This window comes from Lepisosteus platostomus, chromosome 12 (assembly GCF_059453375.1).
Source record: "Lepisosteus platostomus isolate fLepPlt1 chromosome 12, fLepPlt1.hap1, whole genome shotgun sequence".
Classification (NCBI taxonomy): Eukaryota; Metazoa; Chordata; class Actinopteri; order Semionotiformes; family Lepisosteidae; genus Lepisosteus; species Lepisosteus platostomus.
The window spans coordinates 10,025,570-10,042,282 of NC_142622.1; the positions used below are offsets into that span (position 1 = coordinate 10,025,570).

The 16,713-nt window shown below is 38.5% G+C and overlaps 1 protein-coding gene and 1 long non-coding RNA gene across 41 annotated transcripts in view; one reads left to right on the forward strand and one right to left on the reverse strand.

Moving 5' to 3' along the window:
• rims2a (regulating synaptic membrane exocytosis 2a) overlaps positions 1–16,713 on the forward strand; it is a 267,753-nt gene that overhangs the window by 59,332 nt on the left and 191,708 nt on the right. For 39 of the 40 annotated variants that reach the window (XM_088600907.1, XM_088600866.1, XM_088600868.1 and 36 more), the window contains one exon: positions 11,092–11,405. In XM_088600907.1, the coding sequence (XP_088457033.1) occupies positions 11,092–11,405 (314 nt within the window). Of the gene's footprint in view, positions 1–3,701; positions 3,844–11,091; positions 11,406–16,713 lie in introns of those variants that run through there. The other variant, XM_088600897.1, reaches the window with a different exon arrangement.
• LOC148651065 (uncharacterized) overlaps positions 1–16,713 on the reverse strand; it is a 45,802-nt gene that overhangs the window by 6,246 nt on the left and 22,843 nt on the right. The window lies entirely within an intron of this gene.

The window sequence follows — 16,713 nt, forward strand, 5'->3', positions numbered from 1 at the left end:
ACAGGAAGGCTTAGTGCATAATCCAGGTGTATAATCTAAAATAAATAACCTTACATTTGTCACAGCTACAGTATATACAGATTTAATGAGCACATGATCTGTATTTGTGGTGTTCTTTTATAATAATCTTGCAAAAAAGAACATCAGAAAACAGATTTATTCAGTTGCACTGAATACATTAGAATGTATATTGTAATGATTGAACAAAAGTACCTGTTGTTCAGGAAACCTAATCTCTGACTGCGTTACTCTGCATGTTGTGTTTGAGACTGTGCAAGGAAACACTGTTTACAGTATTAATAAAGTATAGATGCAGTTTGGTTAAGTTTAGATACTGTGCTTTCAATAATACACTTCCTCTGGGTGATCTGGTTTCTTCCCACAGTCCAGAGACTGGTACTGTAGGTTAATTGGCCCTGGCTTGAGCCTGTGTCTGTGTGTGCCCTGCGATAGACTGGCATCCTGATTTGAGAATTCATCTTTAATGAGAAGCTTTATCGAAAACCTTCTGAAAATCTTATATATACCACATTATATGCTCCGTTTCTATCTTTTACAGCTTTTGCTTGTTCACAGAGCTCTAACAGATTAGTTCAGCAAGACCTATCTGTTTTTAAATCTTCTTAGAATCCTCTGATCATACAGATGATCATCTAGTTTCGATTTGGTTATTGTGTCCATAACTCTGCGCACCATTGAAGCAAGAGTTATTGGTCTTTAATTACTTAGCTTGATTTTGCCACTGTTTTTATGGATGGGGGCTAAATCAGCCATTTTCCAATCAGTGGATATGAACCTCATCTCGAGAGACAGGTGTCAATACCCATTTCACCGAGACGAAGAGTTACTTAATGGTCTATGAGTAACACGTTTTCCTTAAGTGTAACTGGTAGAAAGCCTTTGGGTCTTTGAGATTTGTTTAACATACTGTAAGTGCTTCTAGTACCTTTTACCTCTTCTATGCTAATATTAATTAAACTCTTGGCTAGTGAGGAGGATTAAAGAATCACCACCTTTAAGCAGTTCAGCCCGTTACAGAAATTGATTGTAATCCTGTAACAGTACAATTCCAATTCACTCTGAGGAAGGTCCATATCAGTGGTCCAGAAGAGGAGAATTGCAGCTACATTTCAAGATACTAGATTATTAGACGAGATAGAACAAGAGGAAGACAAGTTGATCCTGGGACTGAGAGCGTCGCTGACAGCCATGGAACCAGGAGCTGTGGGTGGGATGACATGGTTCAAGAATCATATTTTAGATGATTTTTCATCAGGCAACTTTTCATTTCACTGAAGCTTTTGACTGAAGTTCGGGAGGGATAACAACAACAACAAGCCAATCTCACACAGCTGTACCTAGTCATCATCATTACCATACTAGCTACAGGTTCATCTCCTAAACTCAGATGCCTCCCTACAGATGCTTTTGTCTCAAGCATCCCTCATGTGCCCCATCTCCACCTTGCAGCTGTCCCTTGGTCTACTCAGTCTGAATGGAGTTCGAGCCTTAATGTCTTGTGGTCAGGAGGCTGCCCATTAACCTAGCGGGTTAAGACATACTTTTATGACCAAGTATTCCAATCATTCACAAAGCATTCAACTCTTGGATGTTGTCCCTAGTGAACTACATTTACATAGTTATGGTTCAATTCTGTTATTTAGGTATTTGTTATGCAGTTATAATGCACTGTATACCTTAGTTTTAATTTTATCCTGATTTAATTAGATTCTAATGCAAGAGTATGCAAAGGATTTTTTCCCCCTAATTCAGAGAGATTCTGAAAATATCACAGCCTTTAAAAAAGATGAAATAATCTTGATTAAGAAAGGTAAGGAGTCAATTTACTTTCAAAATCTTACTTTTGTCATGTCATGTCATTTGCTAAACCGCTTTGTACCATACGGTGTCGTGGGAAGCCGGAGCCTACCCAGCAAGCAACGAGCGCGGGGCAGGGTACACCCTGGACGGGACGCCAGTCCATCGCAGGGCCAGTGCAAGCCAGTCACACATGGGGACAATTTGGAGGCCACAGTAAAGGCCGAGGGGGGAAATTTGGCCTGGACACGGGGATACCTCCCTAATCGAGAAATGCCCAAGGATATCTTATTTTTGTAGCAGTATGATTTAATTACAATGTTTAATTACAGTCTACTGCATTTTTAGGACCTGCCACTTTTTATTCAGTTCACTCCCAGATACAAATTACACTAGGGAAGGGGGAGTGGGATTCCTTCTTGGAATTTGTTGAGTACTTTGGTATTTATCTCCAAAGATAATGGTCCACGTTTTCAATTCTAAGATATTAACAAAATATGAAAATTGTCACGCAGGCAAGTGAAAACCAGACATGAGGGCACAAAGACTCTGCTATTCTTAACATGAGGGTCGTATTTTATATGTCTCTACTGTGACGCAGACAGATGCTATAATACCTCTATAATTAAGGAGGGCAAGTCGGTTGGTGGAGTGTCTACATCCTGAGCGGTCCCCGTAGTAAAGTCAATAGATTGAGGATATTCCAGAGACAGAACTGAAAGGATCAGTAAATACAAATCCAAGAATATCTACAGAGCTGAGTGCAAAAAGCCTGGCACAGCAGGATTCTAAACAAGAAGATGAGCTCTCCTTGAAAACTGAGAAACATTGATTTCTGCAATCTAATAGCACAAAACTATGTGTTTTAATGTGCTTCAGAGCCTCTTTTCTGGTCCTGTAGAAATCATCTGTCATTCTTCCGAAGTACAAATGGTAGGATAGCTTGATACCTTCATATATCTCAATCCTTCCTTACACTGCCAGAGTTAATTGTGTTTCATGTGCCGTATAGTGAATACATATGTTTGGCAGTGTTTATGGTGAAACCAGATTATCCATCCAACAATTTTCTAGCTGATAGCTACACAGACACAAACACACACATCAAACCAGGGCCAGATGTTTCCACCAGTAATGTTTTTTCAAACTACCGGTATGTCTTTGGACTGCAGGAGGAAACAGGAGTACCCAGACAAAACCCACGCAGGAGGAACATACTGTACAAAATCCAAACAAATAGCACCCCAGGAATTGAATCCAGGGCCTAAGTGCACGGAGACAGCAATACTAAAACCACTGCGCCACCATGCTGCCCGAAACTGGATTAAGTCCTATTAAATTGCACACTGTGTGTGATTAGAAATAGCCCCCAAATTTCCCTTTGTTTGAGTCATAGGCGTGTAACTGCACACTTTGGATTCTTTGAACACAGTTGGGCAGTGCGGCATAGCAGGGGATGCTATGTATTCTTAATGAGCTAGAATCAGCTTCAGTTGCTGGAAACCATTGCCTATATTTATAAATAATGAAGACCTTACTAGTAAAAAAAGTGAAGAAGAAAGCGTGGTTGTGCTTTCTTTTTCTGTTTTGAACATCGTATTCCTAAATAAACGATATCAAAATTTGCAGGTGATCCTGCTTTCATGGCCCCATGGATTTTTTATTAAAAATTTCATCATTCTGGCTGTCTCAGCCTCTTCATGTGAAGCAGGGAATTGTGAGCGTATTTTCCTGTGCGTGAGAAGACTATTTTTAATGCATTTCGGTAAGAAAAAAATGTTCAAATTTTTAGGATAAAGCAGAAACAAGTGGGTCACTGGCTGCATATAAAATCAAGCAGCTCTTTGCAGGTGCTTTCAGTCTGAGCTGGATCTTTCCTTACAGGGGGAACAATCTTGCAAGTACTTTGTGTTGCAGAGTTACCTGGATTCTCTCCCAGGATGCGTTTTTTTTAATATTCCCTGCAAAGAGGATTACACACCTTTTGCTTCACCAGTGGCACAATGACTTTTACAGCTAATATGGGTAAGACAAAGTGTGAGAGCATTGTTTTTGTTTTTAATTCTCGTTTTCCTTTCTGGATTTACAGTACGTTTCTAATTGAATAGCTGTAATCTGGGTCAGGATGAGATACTGTGATGAGATTAAAACTGCACTTCAACCCAAGATTAAATGAAATTTGCACACATTTAACAATATTAGAAACCTATCAGGCTCAACAAACCTCATGTTTTTTTTATATTCGAATGATGACTTAATATTTTCTATGCTTTCCTTTGAAGCAACAACAACAACAAAAAAGTAATGTATATTCAGTTATTCATTTGAGATTACAGTTCATAAGGGGAACATTCTTGTATGTGTGATAGAAGTTATTTTAAAGCTTCGTAACAATACATACATTTAAGATTTAATGCATTCTCCTGCTGAAGGATAATGTTTGTAATAGGTTTAAGGTTGTTCATCTCTGACATAAGACAAGATAAAATACTGTATAAGCCAATTGTCTTGTTTGTACAGCATTTGCCCTTCTGTCTATTAGGGCATTTCATTTGGGATGCAGTTTTATACCATTTTGATGACATTTTTAATCATTTTAAAACTAGTGAATACAGTAATACTTTTTAAAAACTTTACATCTACTGTACCTTTTCGCTATCTTTCCATTCAACAACTCTGCCTGCCAAATCAGAATTTCATTTCAATTTCATTTCCATATTTTAAAAAAGGTTTTGTTTTCAATATTCATATTGTACTGTCAAAAGGAATTATACTTGGTAGAAACATGATAGCTTATTTATTAAGTGCCTTGTTTTGGGTGTGGCATGCGGTGATGAAGTACGTTTCTTGTCATAATGAGTCCAGAATGGAAACCAGAAACTGAGATATTTCTTAGGCTTTGCAAGCAGTGTGTTCAGATCTGTGGTAAACTGTTAGCCTTTTATTCGTTTTCTTCATACTGAGTGTTACTTAACATAGCTCCTGTGTTTAGGAAGATAAGGATCTTAAATATGCATATTTACTTACAACCAAGCATTAAAATTAGTAGGCTATATTTTTTATTGGAATTGCATTTTACATGCATTGCATTCCAAAAATGTAAATTTTCATTTTAAATTTAGGCACTGGTTAGTTAATGGAGACTAACAATGTACTTGTTACAGTGATCAAATGAGCTATAGTGGCATCGCTGCATCAGTACGGAACTTTTTATTGTACTTAATGCCCTTTTGTAGGGACAGGACAGTCTTTAAAAAAACTGAAGTAATGTAATTGGCAGCAATCAAGCTTCTTCTGTGATATTTCATGGTAAATTAATTAAGAATAAGATGCACAAAAATAAGTAAACTAATATGAATACATTAGAAAGGATGCCAAATGTGCATTCATTGAACACTGAATGGATGCCTACACTTTTGGCAGCCTTTTCAATGCTGCAGATCTCATAAATAGCTTGTGCTTGTTCCATGTACCCTTTTTTTACAGATGTACCTGCAGTTGCTATGATTCCAATGATTAAAAGGCTACAGTGCATTTTATGGGCTTCATCATGTCTCAAGATGGAAGCTATCATATTCCAAAAAAATGCTGTGGCTTTAAGAAAGGTGTAGCCACCTCTGATAAGACATGTTTTCAGGGGACTACCACTTATTACATTTTAAACCACTTCGAAGAGGCGATACTTGACAATAGCATGTTAATTGCTAAATGTGATTAATCATCTTTCGTGTCTTTTTTGTGGCATTTTCAGTGTTGCCTGATGGATTGTCATCAGTGTACTAACTGTGTGAACAATGTATTGATATTGTAAAACTAATTCTAATCTAAGTACAATGCTTTTACCTCAATAAAATATTTATTATCCTGTTTATATGAGTGAAAAAAAATGTTTCCAAGTACATGGAGTATGGCAGTACCTCATCTCCTATGGTATTGAATAGTGTGTTGACCAGCGTTCACTGGTGATGATTCAGTATTTCATTCAGACAAACATAAAAAAGGCTTTTTAGAAAGATGTGTTTATATTGACGTCATCTTGGGCGATTCTTTCTATACTGCATAGAGTTACCGTAATGTATACATGTATGGTATCCATAATGAGAAACACCTGAATTTTTAAAAAATGCTGGGAATTTGATGGCTAATGTCCACAAGAGGGAGCTCAATGAATGTGTAATACCAAATGAGCTCATTTTTGTTGTTTCAGATATAAATACACCGATGTTATAATAACGATAATAGTGAGGCACAAAATGCCAAGCTTGAAGGGTATGTCACGTCTTAAGGTAATTCTTTTGCAGGCCTGTATATAAAAAATACAACACATATTTAGCCATGCAATCCTAGTAACAACTCGTCTGTGGTGACGCCCATCTAGTTGTCATTGCTATAAACGAAACCACTAATTAATGAGCTTGATTTGATAAATAGCTGATATGTGTCTTTTATTTCTAATTTTGGAAACAGTTTGAAGTGGTTCATTGGTCATAAGATTTGAAACTGCTATCAGAAGTGGTTTCCCTTCTGGCAACTGCGCGTCTTTTGAGTCATGTCCTTTGTGAATCATAAGTGACAATTATTCTGTAGCAAAGGCACCTCAGGCCATTGCTGCTGTTTAATCCCTGTTCGGGTTTTAGGGAAAATTAGTAAAGATTGCAGCTGGCTGTTATAGAGCACTCTATCTTAGCAGTTTGTCTTCAAAATGTTGTTGGTGGGGACATCTGCAACTGTTTAATTTGTCTCACGTTTTTATCCATCCATGTCTTGAGAGTGGGGTAATTGTATCCAATACAACTGACTGCAGATGCCTGTAGAATATTAGATATCTAATCTTTACATGCATACACATTAATTTAGATGTCTCTGGAGTGTGGACCAAAATCATTCAGATATAGAGACCTAGTTATCATTTTTCACAGGCATGTAAGAGTTCTCTGGATTTTCATTGCAAGCTACCAAGCCTTATAAATTAAAACCTAACTGAAAAAATATTTTTGTCAAATCTCCGTGCCATACATTAGTCAGGTTTTTATTTTCAACCTTTTTTAAGAGGCACTTTTATACAGTATGTGGTTTGCTTGTTGGTAAGACTTACAAGCATCTGAACTACTATCACAAGTACTAATGATTATATTCTAAGGCTGGTGAACTGTATATGCAGTAACACGCTATAATCCATTTAGTTCAGGTGGGTAGCTGCGTCAGCATGCATAGTCTGCAAAGGAACAAGTAATAGGTTTATTCCATGCTGAAAAGAGAAGAGAGAAAACACAACATTTCAGCTGTGAAGCCTTCTTCAGGCTGTGAAGCCTTCTTTACCTGAAGAAGGCTTCACAGCCAAAACATTGTGTTTTCTCTCATCACATTTGATATAATTGTATTAACACATTACATTCTACTGTTTTGTATTTTTTAAATACAGTATTAACGGTTAATGTATGCCCTTAGAAAAACCTAAAGCAATAAGCTAAAAATGCAGAAAACTGTTCTTGGATCTTCAGCCCTTTGGAAACAATGCAAGATGTAATATGGTGAGAGGATCTAACCCCTTAAATATTGAAATCCTTTCACTTTTACATGCTCCATTTTTATCTTTTTGAAGCGATATTTTTTAGGTCAAAGCATTAAAAGATACTGTGAAAGGCCTGTATTTTGCCTAGTTACCATTACAGGACAGGGAAATCAGACTGCGACTGAGTTTATGCAAATTACACTTGTGAAAAATAAGTAGGTCAGGTCTAATATGCATTGCATTGCACACTGTAGACTTTTGCAAGTAGCCTAAAAAAGGAACATTCTAGCAAAAATATATAAATATACAATAAATGTCTGGAACTCTAACTTTGTGTGTGAATACTGGTTAAGTAGAATGGTGCACTTGAACTGCAGGAGCAGATCAAGGTTCCTGTGAGTGACCTACAGGTAATTGGTTTTTGTTCTTTGACTGAGATTAGAGAAATGACAGGAAGACAGTTGTACTGTACATAAGCAGATTGACTTATCACAGTGGACTTATCTGCAGTTGAATTTGATCTATTTTGAGTTTTTACACTTCAATTTCTTAAGCAACACACTCCTTTTGAAATTCGTTTGGTTCAGGCTTGCTTTCAGAACTGTTACTTGTATGCTAAGTTAGACTCGGGGTGGATTATCCAATTTAATGAGATATCTTGGATTTAAACGTGTTTGGGTTTTTTTTTTTTATTCCCAGCCATATATTGCCTCAAATTAATTTGGTTTTAGGAAATATGCTTCTGAAATTTGAAAGACTGAAGTTTGTTAGATGGGAGTACATACAGTAGGTGATTATTAAAATGAAATTTACTCTACAGGAGTCTTGATGCATTGCAGTTGTGCCATAGATTTAAGGAGGTAAAAGGACAGGTTGAATAAACATTTTAATAAAATGTCTTCTGCTAGAAAAGCCAATACTTTGTTCCACCATTTTGTGCAATATCCAGCACAATAATAAACAACAAATAGGAACACGTCTGGGTGTAATAATAGTGAGCAAACAAAAGAAATGTGCCCGTCCATTAGCTCAACTGGAGACTCAGATTGCAATGGTGAAGTTTAGCTTCTAATGTTTTAATGACCATGAAATACTCTCATGAAGATCTAATACTTGACGGTGGTGATGTGTAAATCAGATCTGCAGTGTAGCAGGGTCTTTGAAACAGGTAAATCTGCCAATCACAAAAATGGCAAGCGAAGGTACAAAATGAGGTGTATTATGCGATCTGATTTCCATTATGGGATTTGCTCTCTTCTGGGACTGTGACATCAATGTCTCAGAACGAAAAAAGAAAAGTTCACTCCAAAGCCACAGTGGTTCATTGAGCCAGAGCTCATGGCTCCTGGTCTGTGTAGAGTTAAGACTAGAGAGCTTTGAGACTCCCCCCCTGGATGGGACACTGGTCCATTTTAGTGAACAGCCCCCCAGCAATGCTGGTGCCCCACTTGTACAAGTGGGTGGATTAGAGCAACTGGGGTACAATACCTCCCTCAAGGTACAACAGTCTCTGTAGCAGAGACTTGAACCTGCAACACTTCAGTCATGAGGCACTGTGCTATGTTGTTCCCCTTGGGCTAGGAACACACAAAAAAAAATCACAAGCCTGATAAGTTAGTAGTTGTACAGAATTTAGTGACCTGTGAAGAATCCTTGCTTGATTAAACACATTTTTGTTATAATTACTGCGATGTATGCGCTAATGCCCTTTTTGATGGTAGTAGTATTTAAGCACACACAGGTGTGCTGGAGCACAACTCTGTATAATTAAGGTTGAATATTATCCTAATCATGCTGCTCAGTTACACGTGTCTTGGAACAATCATAGCCACTCCTGACAGCAATCAGATGCGAGAAAACTTATTTAAAGTGTGTGCTCCATTAAGCGCTGCAACCTTATTAACTGCTCACTGTAGAACCTGTGTCAGTAGGGGTTGCCAGCAGTAACTGCTTTGTTGTAGTGACTCATGGTTAGTGATTTTTACAGTACACAAACTGGACTGCTTCTTCCACCATCTGGTCTTGCCCTTTGAACCACTGGAATGACTGAACCGACTCTTGTTGCCAAAAGGTACCATTCACACTGCACAATATGCCTTGCTAGAGTATGATCTTATTATCGTCTTATCATCTTCATGGATTTGATAAATGAAATGCTATTTTAGCTCCACTGTAGATGTTTTCTATCTTTTTTGTGTAGGTAGTCAGCAGGGTTTGAAAGTAGCATAACCTTTTGAAAATTTGTTTTTAATTTTTTTAATTACACTGCAGTGTTGGCTTCAGATTGCTTTACAAATATCACAATTTAATTGTCTTCTCTGAGGACTCAAGGCATGCCCAGTTATTATTGGCATACAGTAGTTTATTTGAATTTCATGTGACTTACAGTAACTAGTGCTACTGCCTCACAGTTCCTGTGTTCAATTCTGGCCTTCAGCTGCATGAAGTCTTTATGCTCACCTAGATTTGAAAGGATTATTGCTTTTATTTCTTCATAGATTCAAAAAACATGCTTGTTAGGTTGGATTAGCTCTTTTAATATCATTCCTTTCTTAAAGGACCCAGCCCCAACTTGTGTCCTATGCTTCTATGACAGGCTCCAGTTTCCTGTGGTCCTAACTGGGATAAGCAGCTTTCTCATAATGGATGGATGTGTTTTTTTTTCTCTGCCGAACAGCATATGCAGTAAAAGCTTTATGATCCTGCTTCCTGCTATTTTTTTCATCCGTCTGTACTTGTAGTCTACTTAGCTCTCTGAACAATGATGACTCAGCAAGCCTACTGCTTTATTTTATTAATTTTTTGCAGCTCCCACTGCCGACTGTTGACATTGCTTTTTTAAGTCATGTGGCGGCAGTGTAATCTTCTGTCTTCCCTTACAAACAGTGCTCAGCAATTTTATGTTTTATAATCTTTCCCATCTCTCTTGTAAACCTCAGTATCCATTGGACGTCTTTCATTTCAACACACATAAAATATTAAATTGGTTTCTTGTGTAGAATAGTTTAGATGCCCATATGCATGCAAAATAATTGTAATTGCTTGAGTCTTCAAGCAGCAGAAATCTCTACCAGAACCTGTAAAGTTCATGTCTGTGTTGCAGATGCCATGTAATCATTTTTAAATACATTTTCAAGGAAATTAACTTCATTAAGTCAGGGGTGGTTGTTTACTGCTGGTCTGAAAGTGGTTGTTTTACTGCAGTTAGAGATAGAATCAATAAAACAATGTTAAAAGGGGTGTTAAAACACATTTTTAATTTCATTACTCCTTTTAATTTAGCTCCTTTGCAGGGTTATTATAACATGAACAGGTCAAACTGTTATTTTAAATGGAAGTGTTAAATTTTTAGAAGGAGAAAGACACACATTTGTTTAGGTGCAATATGCATTGCAATAAATGCTTTTTGCTTAAAACATTTGTGACCGCATATTTTGTAGAAAAACAATATAATTAAGCTAAGATTCAGATTTCATATTTTGAAAAGCAAAAACAATCATCCATTACAGCTTACACAGATTAGTGCTACTGTACAGTATATACTTACGTGAGCTGCTAGGAATGGTGTAGAGAGCAACATAATACTGAGTCACAATTTTATACAAGAAAAACAATGTTCTGATAAATGTTATTTTTTATACCATCTAGAATGTCAAGTACTATATAATGCGAACAAAAATACAGGTTGCTCTACTATCATTAAATAATTTCAATTGCATTTCCTTAAAAACAAATGTTTTTGTTCCCCTCTTCATGCTTAGGTAATGTGGGTATGCAATCTGTGCCGAAAACAACAAGAAATCCTCACAAAGTCAGGAGCCTGGTTCTACAACAGCAGTTCGAATACACCCCAGCAGCTGGATCAGAGTGAGGCCCCCAGGGGCCACAGGAATGAAGAGGCACCTCAGGAGAAGAAGGCAAAACTACAGGATCCGTCCCACTACCAGGGACCCTCAGGGGACATTTCCACACCAGCGTCAGACAAAAACAGACCTCAAGGGCTCGTCCGGCAGGAGTCGATCAAAAACGGTTCAGGGCTGAAGTACCCTGGTCCAGGAGACGCTTCGACGGACAGGTGAGTCCGCCGCGGTTTCGAGAGCACACAGGAGGCTTTTGGTGTCTGACGAAAAAGCTGTTCCGAAGGGGTTTCTTCTCTCCAAAGTCTTGACAGCGTCGGGGGTGTGGGGTGCGAAGGAGCCTTAGCTTTGAATTTTTAAGTTTGAGAGGTTCACTGAAACTTAAATATTTTGAGTCGTTAGTATGAAATGGAACTGAAGAATGACGATGGCGAGATGGGAAAGTCAAGAAGTACCAAATTGACTTGGCTGTGTAAAATGTAAAATAGCTGCAGCTGACGTTGAAATTATGTACTGTATATTGTTTGTAGAATATAGAGGGATCTGAGCAGAGATCTACTCAACTTTCATAGATAGAGGGAAATTGCTGTAAAACAAGAAAATATGAAAGCAATAGCTACAATTAAAAGGCTCCTTTTGAACCATATTGAAGGTTCAGGGGTTATCTGAGTTATATACGGTATTCTGATGACTGCCTTTGCTAAGTGAAATAGGATACAAGTGGATATCCATATATAGAGAAATAGTCCACACTTTGGTGAGACATTGCTCAAAATGAAGTCTTCCAGGTTTTCTTATTGGCTAAGGAGTGCCTCCCTGTTAGTAAAGTTCCTGTTAACTAGAGGATTTGGAGTAGTTTATATTGTCTGGGATATGAGGCTTTTAATGGGCTGGGCCAAGGGTTTTTTTTTTGGTATTTGGTATGAAAGATGTCAGGAATGCCTTCATGAATTTTAGTAACACCTGAAATTTTAAATGTCAGTCTTTTTCCAGAATCATCTCTTATTTTTATATCACCCCAATTTCTAATGACCATTTCTTAATCGACTCAGGTGATAGCCAAGAGCCATGTTACGTTCTTTGAAATAAGCTCTATTGAACTTAACCAGTGAACATGCATGTGTTTATCATGATTCTATCATAGGAATGGAGCAAAATTTCAGTGTATACGAAATGGCCCAATGCATGCATCTCAGAGGTGCAATTTGTATGGCATCTAGTGGCTACATGCAGACTTTCAATGCCAAATATTAATCTGCATAATGGGTTTTCCTATGTCATGTCACTTCAGTGCCCTTGGTACAAAAAAGATTTTATGACTTTCCTGATAACTCTGCTGTGTTTCTGAGAGCCAGGAGCTCCCTAGCCAACTAATCTAACCCTGTCGATTGATGGCTGTTCTCAGCCAATTGTGTACCACTGATTTGGGAATCACAGTTGGAGAGTGGCATTACCCAGGCTCAAACCCCTGATCAGAAAGCTCTACCTGGCCTTGCTCAAGTGACATTAACAGTGAGTCACACAGTAGTTCTCAAAATCAAAGTGTCTCATCCCTTTAATAGTGTAACGCATACGGCCTCCATTGCTCGTGAGAGCTGGCTTACCAGCGCAGTGACGTCACCGCCCTTCCCTGTGAATAGCAGGGACCGCAGCCGCCGGGCTGATGGGAGATTTCCCTTTGGCTCAAGAGGCTGGGTCCTTGTTGAGTGACGCCGGAGGCCCGGGTTCGAGTCCCCGACGGTGGGGGGCCGACCTGAGGCGGCAGTGGGGAGGGTGCCCACGTGATCCCCGGAGCAGTACAATATATTTTATTTAATTGTGTTGTATTCTGTTGCTGCTTCCATGGAAAGTAAAAGTTCACAGCTGTGACCGGTGCAGCTCTGCTCAGCTTTCTGCCGGGGCTCCATGTTGGTGGCTTGTGGGCTCCCATGTTTGTACAGCTCCATTGCCCACTCAGCTGATAACTCGGCCACTGCAAAAGACCTCTGCTACAAGAGGAGTCTACAGAAGACCAGTGAAACATGGTGCTCTTCCCTGCCCCTGCCAGGATTCAATCACACTTACTAGTGGGCCCAGAGCCACACCATTCCTCTCTTTAGATATATCAGAATCCACTGCACCAAAGGCCTGGTTCTCTGCCACTGCAACGTTTTCCACTGTCTAGGTTTCAGAGGGAGGTGACATAACTTCTTTAACTCGTTCAGCGCACTGAGCTTTTTACACTTTAACCACGGAGACAGGCATACGTAATCCAGTGGATGTCGGTTCTGTCTATCATAGATTTGGGGAAATAGGCTCAAGAAATCAAGGTTATCAAGGTTGTCTCTGTACATTTTGGTGACGTACTGACAAAAGTGTTCGTCTTCGAGGTTGTCGGTGTCTCACCGGATAATCAGTTTGAAGTTTTCTTGTTTTTCCTGGCTGTGTGGTTAAAATACCTTTGCCTTGTCTGTTCTTATTCTGCTGCAGTTTTGCTGTCTTACTTTTGCTTGTCTTTGAATGCGGAGGATGCACTGCGCTGCCATGTCACTGTTGAAGTGGCAGTTCCCCTGGTGAATAGCTCTCCTGTTTGAGACTGCTGCAGCTGTGAATTGCACTGAATATGCATGGGCCTAATTGTTACTTCCTAATATTCTTGAAATTTCATCTAATTCTTTGGCCTTGGACTTTTATGGTTTCGTGAACGGCAGGGGGCTTGTAAGAGTTTTGTTTGTGAAAAGCGTGATGTCTCTCATGTTTTGAGCTTTTCCAGTGCTGCTGTTTCAGCCCTGCAGTCTTCAAGAGGCATCCTGTTTCTTATTTTTTTTATACTCTTGCAGAATGTAAGGTGCAGTGGATCTGTTGACAATCATATCATGAGTGTTGCCAGTCTCCTTGTGTCACTCTTGATCTTTTAAAATGAACTAGTGCCATAGAACAGTTTATAAAAGGCAACTTGGTGTTAAACTTTTTAAATGTTTGTTCTTTACCTCGAGCACAAACAACAAATATCAATACATCTTTTTAGGTATTAGAACTATGTCTAATAGACAATTATAATTGAATGAAGTATGGTAGTTTAGGTACTATGTGCTCAACAGAAACGTGATTACATCAGGATGGCTCAGTTTCTGTTAATTGAAGCCTTCCCTCCTGAATTTCCCTTTTGACAGAAGCCTCATGGGGGAGGCCTTAGAAGGCAGCTTCCCCCATCTTTTCAGTTATGAAGGCTTGCTTTCCATGAGCAGAAAATCTGTGCTGATCATTTTCCTTTTTGCGTGTCTTGTGTTTACTGTTGAAACTAATGGTGCATTGACAGACCATCCTGAATGGATTCTTCTTTCCTGGAAGAATTGAGATTGTATACACTCTTGTATCTATACCCCCAAGGCTGTTGGAACTGGGGGATCTTACTGTTCATGTGGATATCTTTGTTGACACCTTTGTTAACATTTTACTGCTTTGTTGAATTCCCTAATTTAATATAGCACAGATCTCATACTGTATACTCAATTTAGCAATTCCTTTAGTTGCTAATATTACTTTACCTAGTGTAGGTTACACTGATCATTCCATGATTACTCTTGAAATTAGCCCCATGGAGTCCTCTTAACACATAAGTATGGCTAATGTTTCATTTGCGGCTGAAGATTGTACCATTTTTGTTGATGGTGTTGTCAATTTATATAAACTAAAAATGCAGAAGTCTTTATTTGTACCTGCCCCCTCTTTACTAGTAATCACTTTCCATGGTGTACAGAAGATTTGAAAAAAAAAAACTCCTAGGCTTGAAAGGACAAATGTTGGAGGAGAAATTGAGGAACATTGTGTGTTGATGAGGAAATTTGGAATTTCAATTTGAAGCAATATAGGGAACCGAAAAAAAAGGCTAATGTTGCTTACTTTCCTACTCTGATTGCCAAAGAAAAAAATAGGCCTGCAACCCGTTTCAACACACTTGACAAGCTCTCACGTTCCAAGTCAGTGATTCATCAAGGCACAGACTCCATATTTCAGCATCAAACATTTTTAATGATAAAACTCAGGATGCTTATCCACAGTACGTATTGTTCTGCTTTCTTCAGGCTTGTCTCCTATTAGTAGTTATCCTGTTAAGTCTGTAAGTACTGTTACGTCTTTATCTGTGTTCTTAAATCTTTTTATGGACATTATTAAAGAAATCATTTTACAATTCCATCCCAGTGCATCGTTTGGACCCTTCACCTAATTGCCTTCTTAAATATTTTACTGTCCTCGGTCCTCTCTTTACTTACATAGTAATGGTCTTTAAATTTAGGCTTGGATATATTTAATTTAAAAGTGGCTAAAATAATACCTTTTTTCTGAAAAAGCAGAATCTTGCTTTGGGGCAAGCAAGAAAAGGCGTGATTGAGCAATATTCTCAAAAATAATAGAATGTTGTCAGCATAAAGTGAAATGCGTTGTTGCATATTTTTAATGCTGATAGGGAGAAAATTGTCAGATTGGCAGAGTTCTTATGTGAGATTAGGTTTTAATGGTAAACAGTCATGGGTAGAGAGGGCACCCCTGATGGGTATCCCTCACGTTAGAGGACTGCATAGAACACTTGCATGAGGGTACTTTCAATGAGGGTTCGGATAAGAAAAAATGAATCCATATGTTCTAACACCAACTGTTGAGCCTATTTCCTTAAAGGCTTTTTCTTCATCTAGAGAAATTGTGGTTGAGGATTTGGCATCGGTGGTGAGATGAATGATGTGAAGGAGATGGTGAACATTGCCTGTCGCCAGCCAAGTTCTAATGAATCTTTTTTGGTCATGATGAATCAGTTTTGTCAGTCTCAAGGACATGTAAACACTTAGGCCTGTAGCTTAGTGTCCAAATATTCTACGAGCAGGGATTGATATCTGGCATATACAGAGGAATCATGATCTTTTTTTGTAACAAATGCAACAATACCAGCGTTGATGAGTCTAGAACAGCATTTTCCTCTCCATAACCATCTGCATCATCAAAGAGTAAGGGTGTCAGCTGATCACAAATGGTGAGGAGCAATGTGAGTGGTATTCTATCAAACATGGAGTCCATGCAAAAAATGGCCTCGTTTTGATTGTCACATTCCTTTTATTCTTTATCCGTTAACATGGAACAACTGGGGCACCTACTGTAGCTAGTTTTCCATAGAAGAACCGCTGTGGCTCAAGGCCATCAAGAAACTATTTATTGTCACCTGGCACCTGGTCACTGACACCTGGTGTAAATCCTTAATACCTTCAGGAGCTACTCATTCCTCTTGTACTTAATTGATCATTAAGGTCTGGATGAGAGTAGTCGTACCTGGACACTGTCTTTAGTCAGCTGGACTTTTAGATGCTACTGTATTCCAATCAATTTTAATAAATTCAGAAACACAGTGTTTTAAATTAAATGGAAAACCTATCCTTGTAATTAAGTTTTTTTAATGAAATGTATGGTTATTTGTTTTGCATTTTATATTAAATTTTGTACAATGCTCTGGGATGCCCTGATGTGCTATATATGAATGCATTTATATTCAGTGGAATT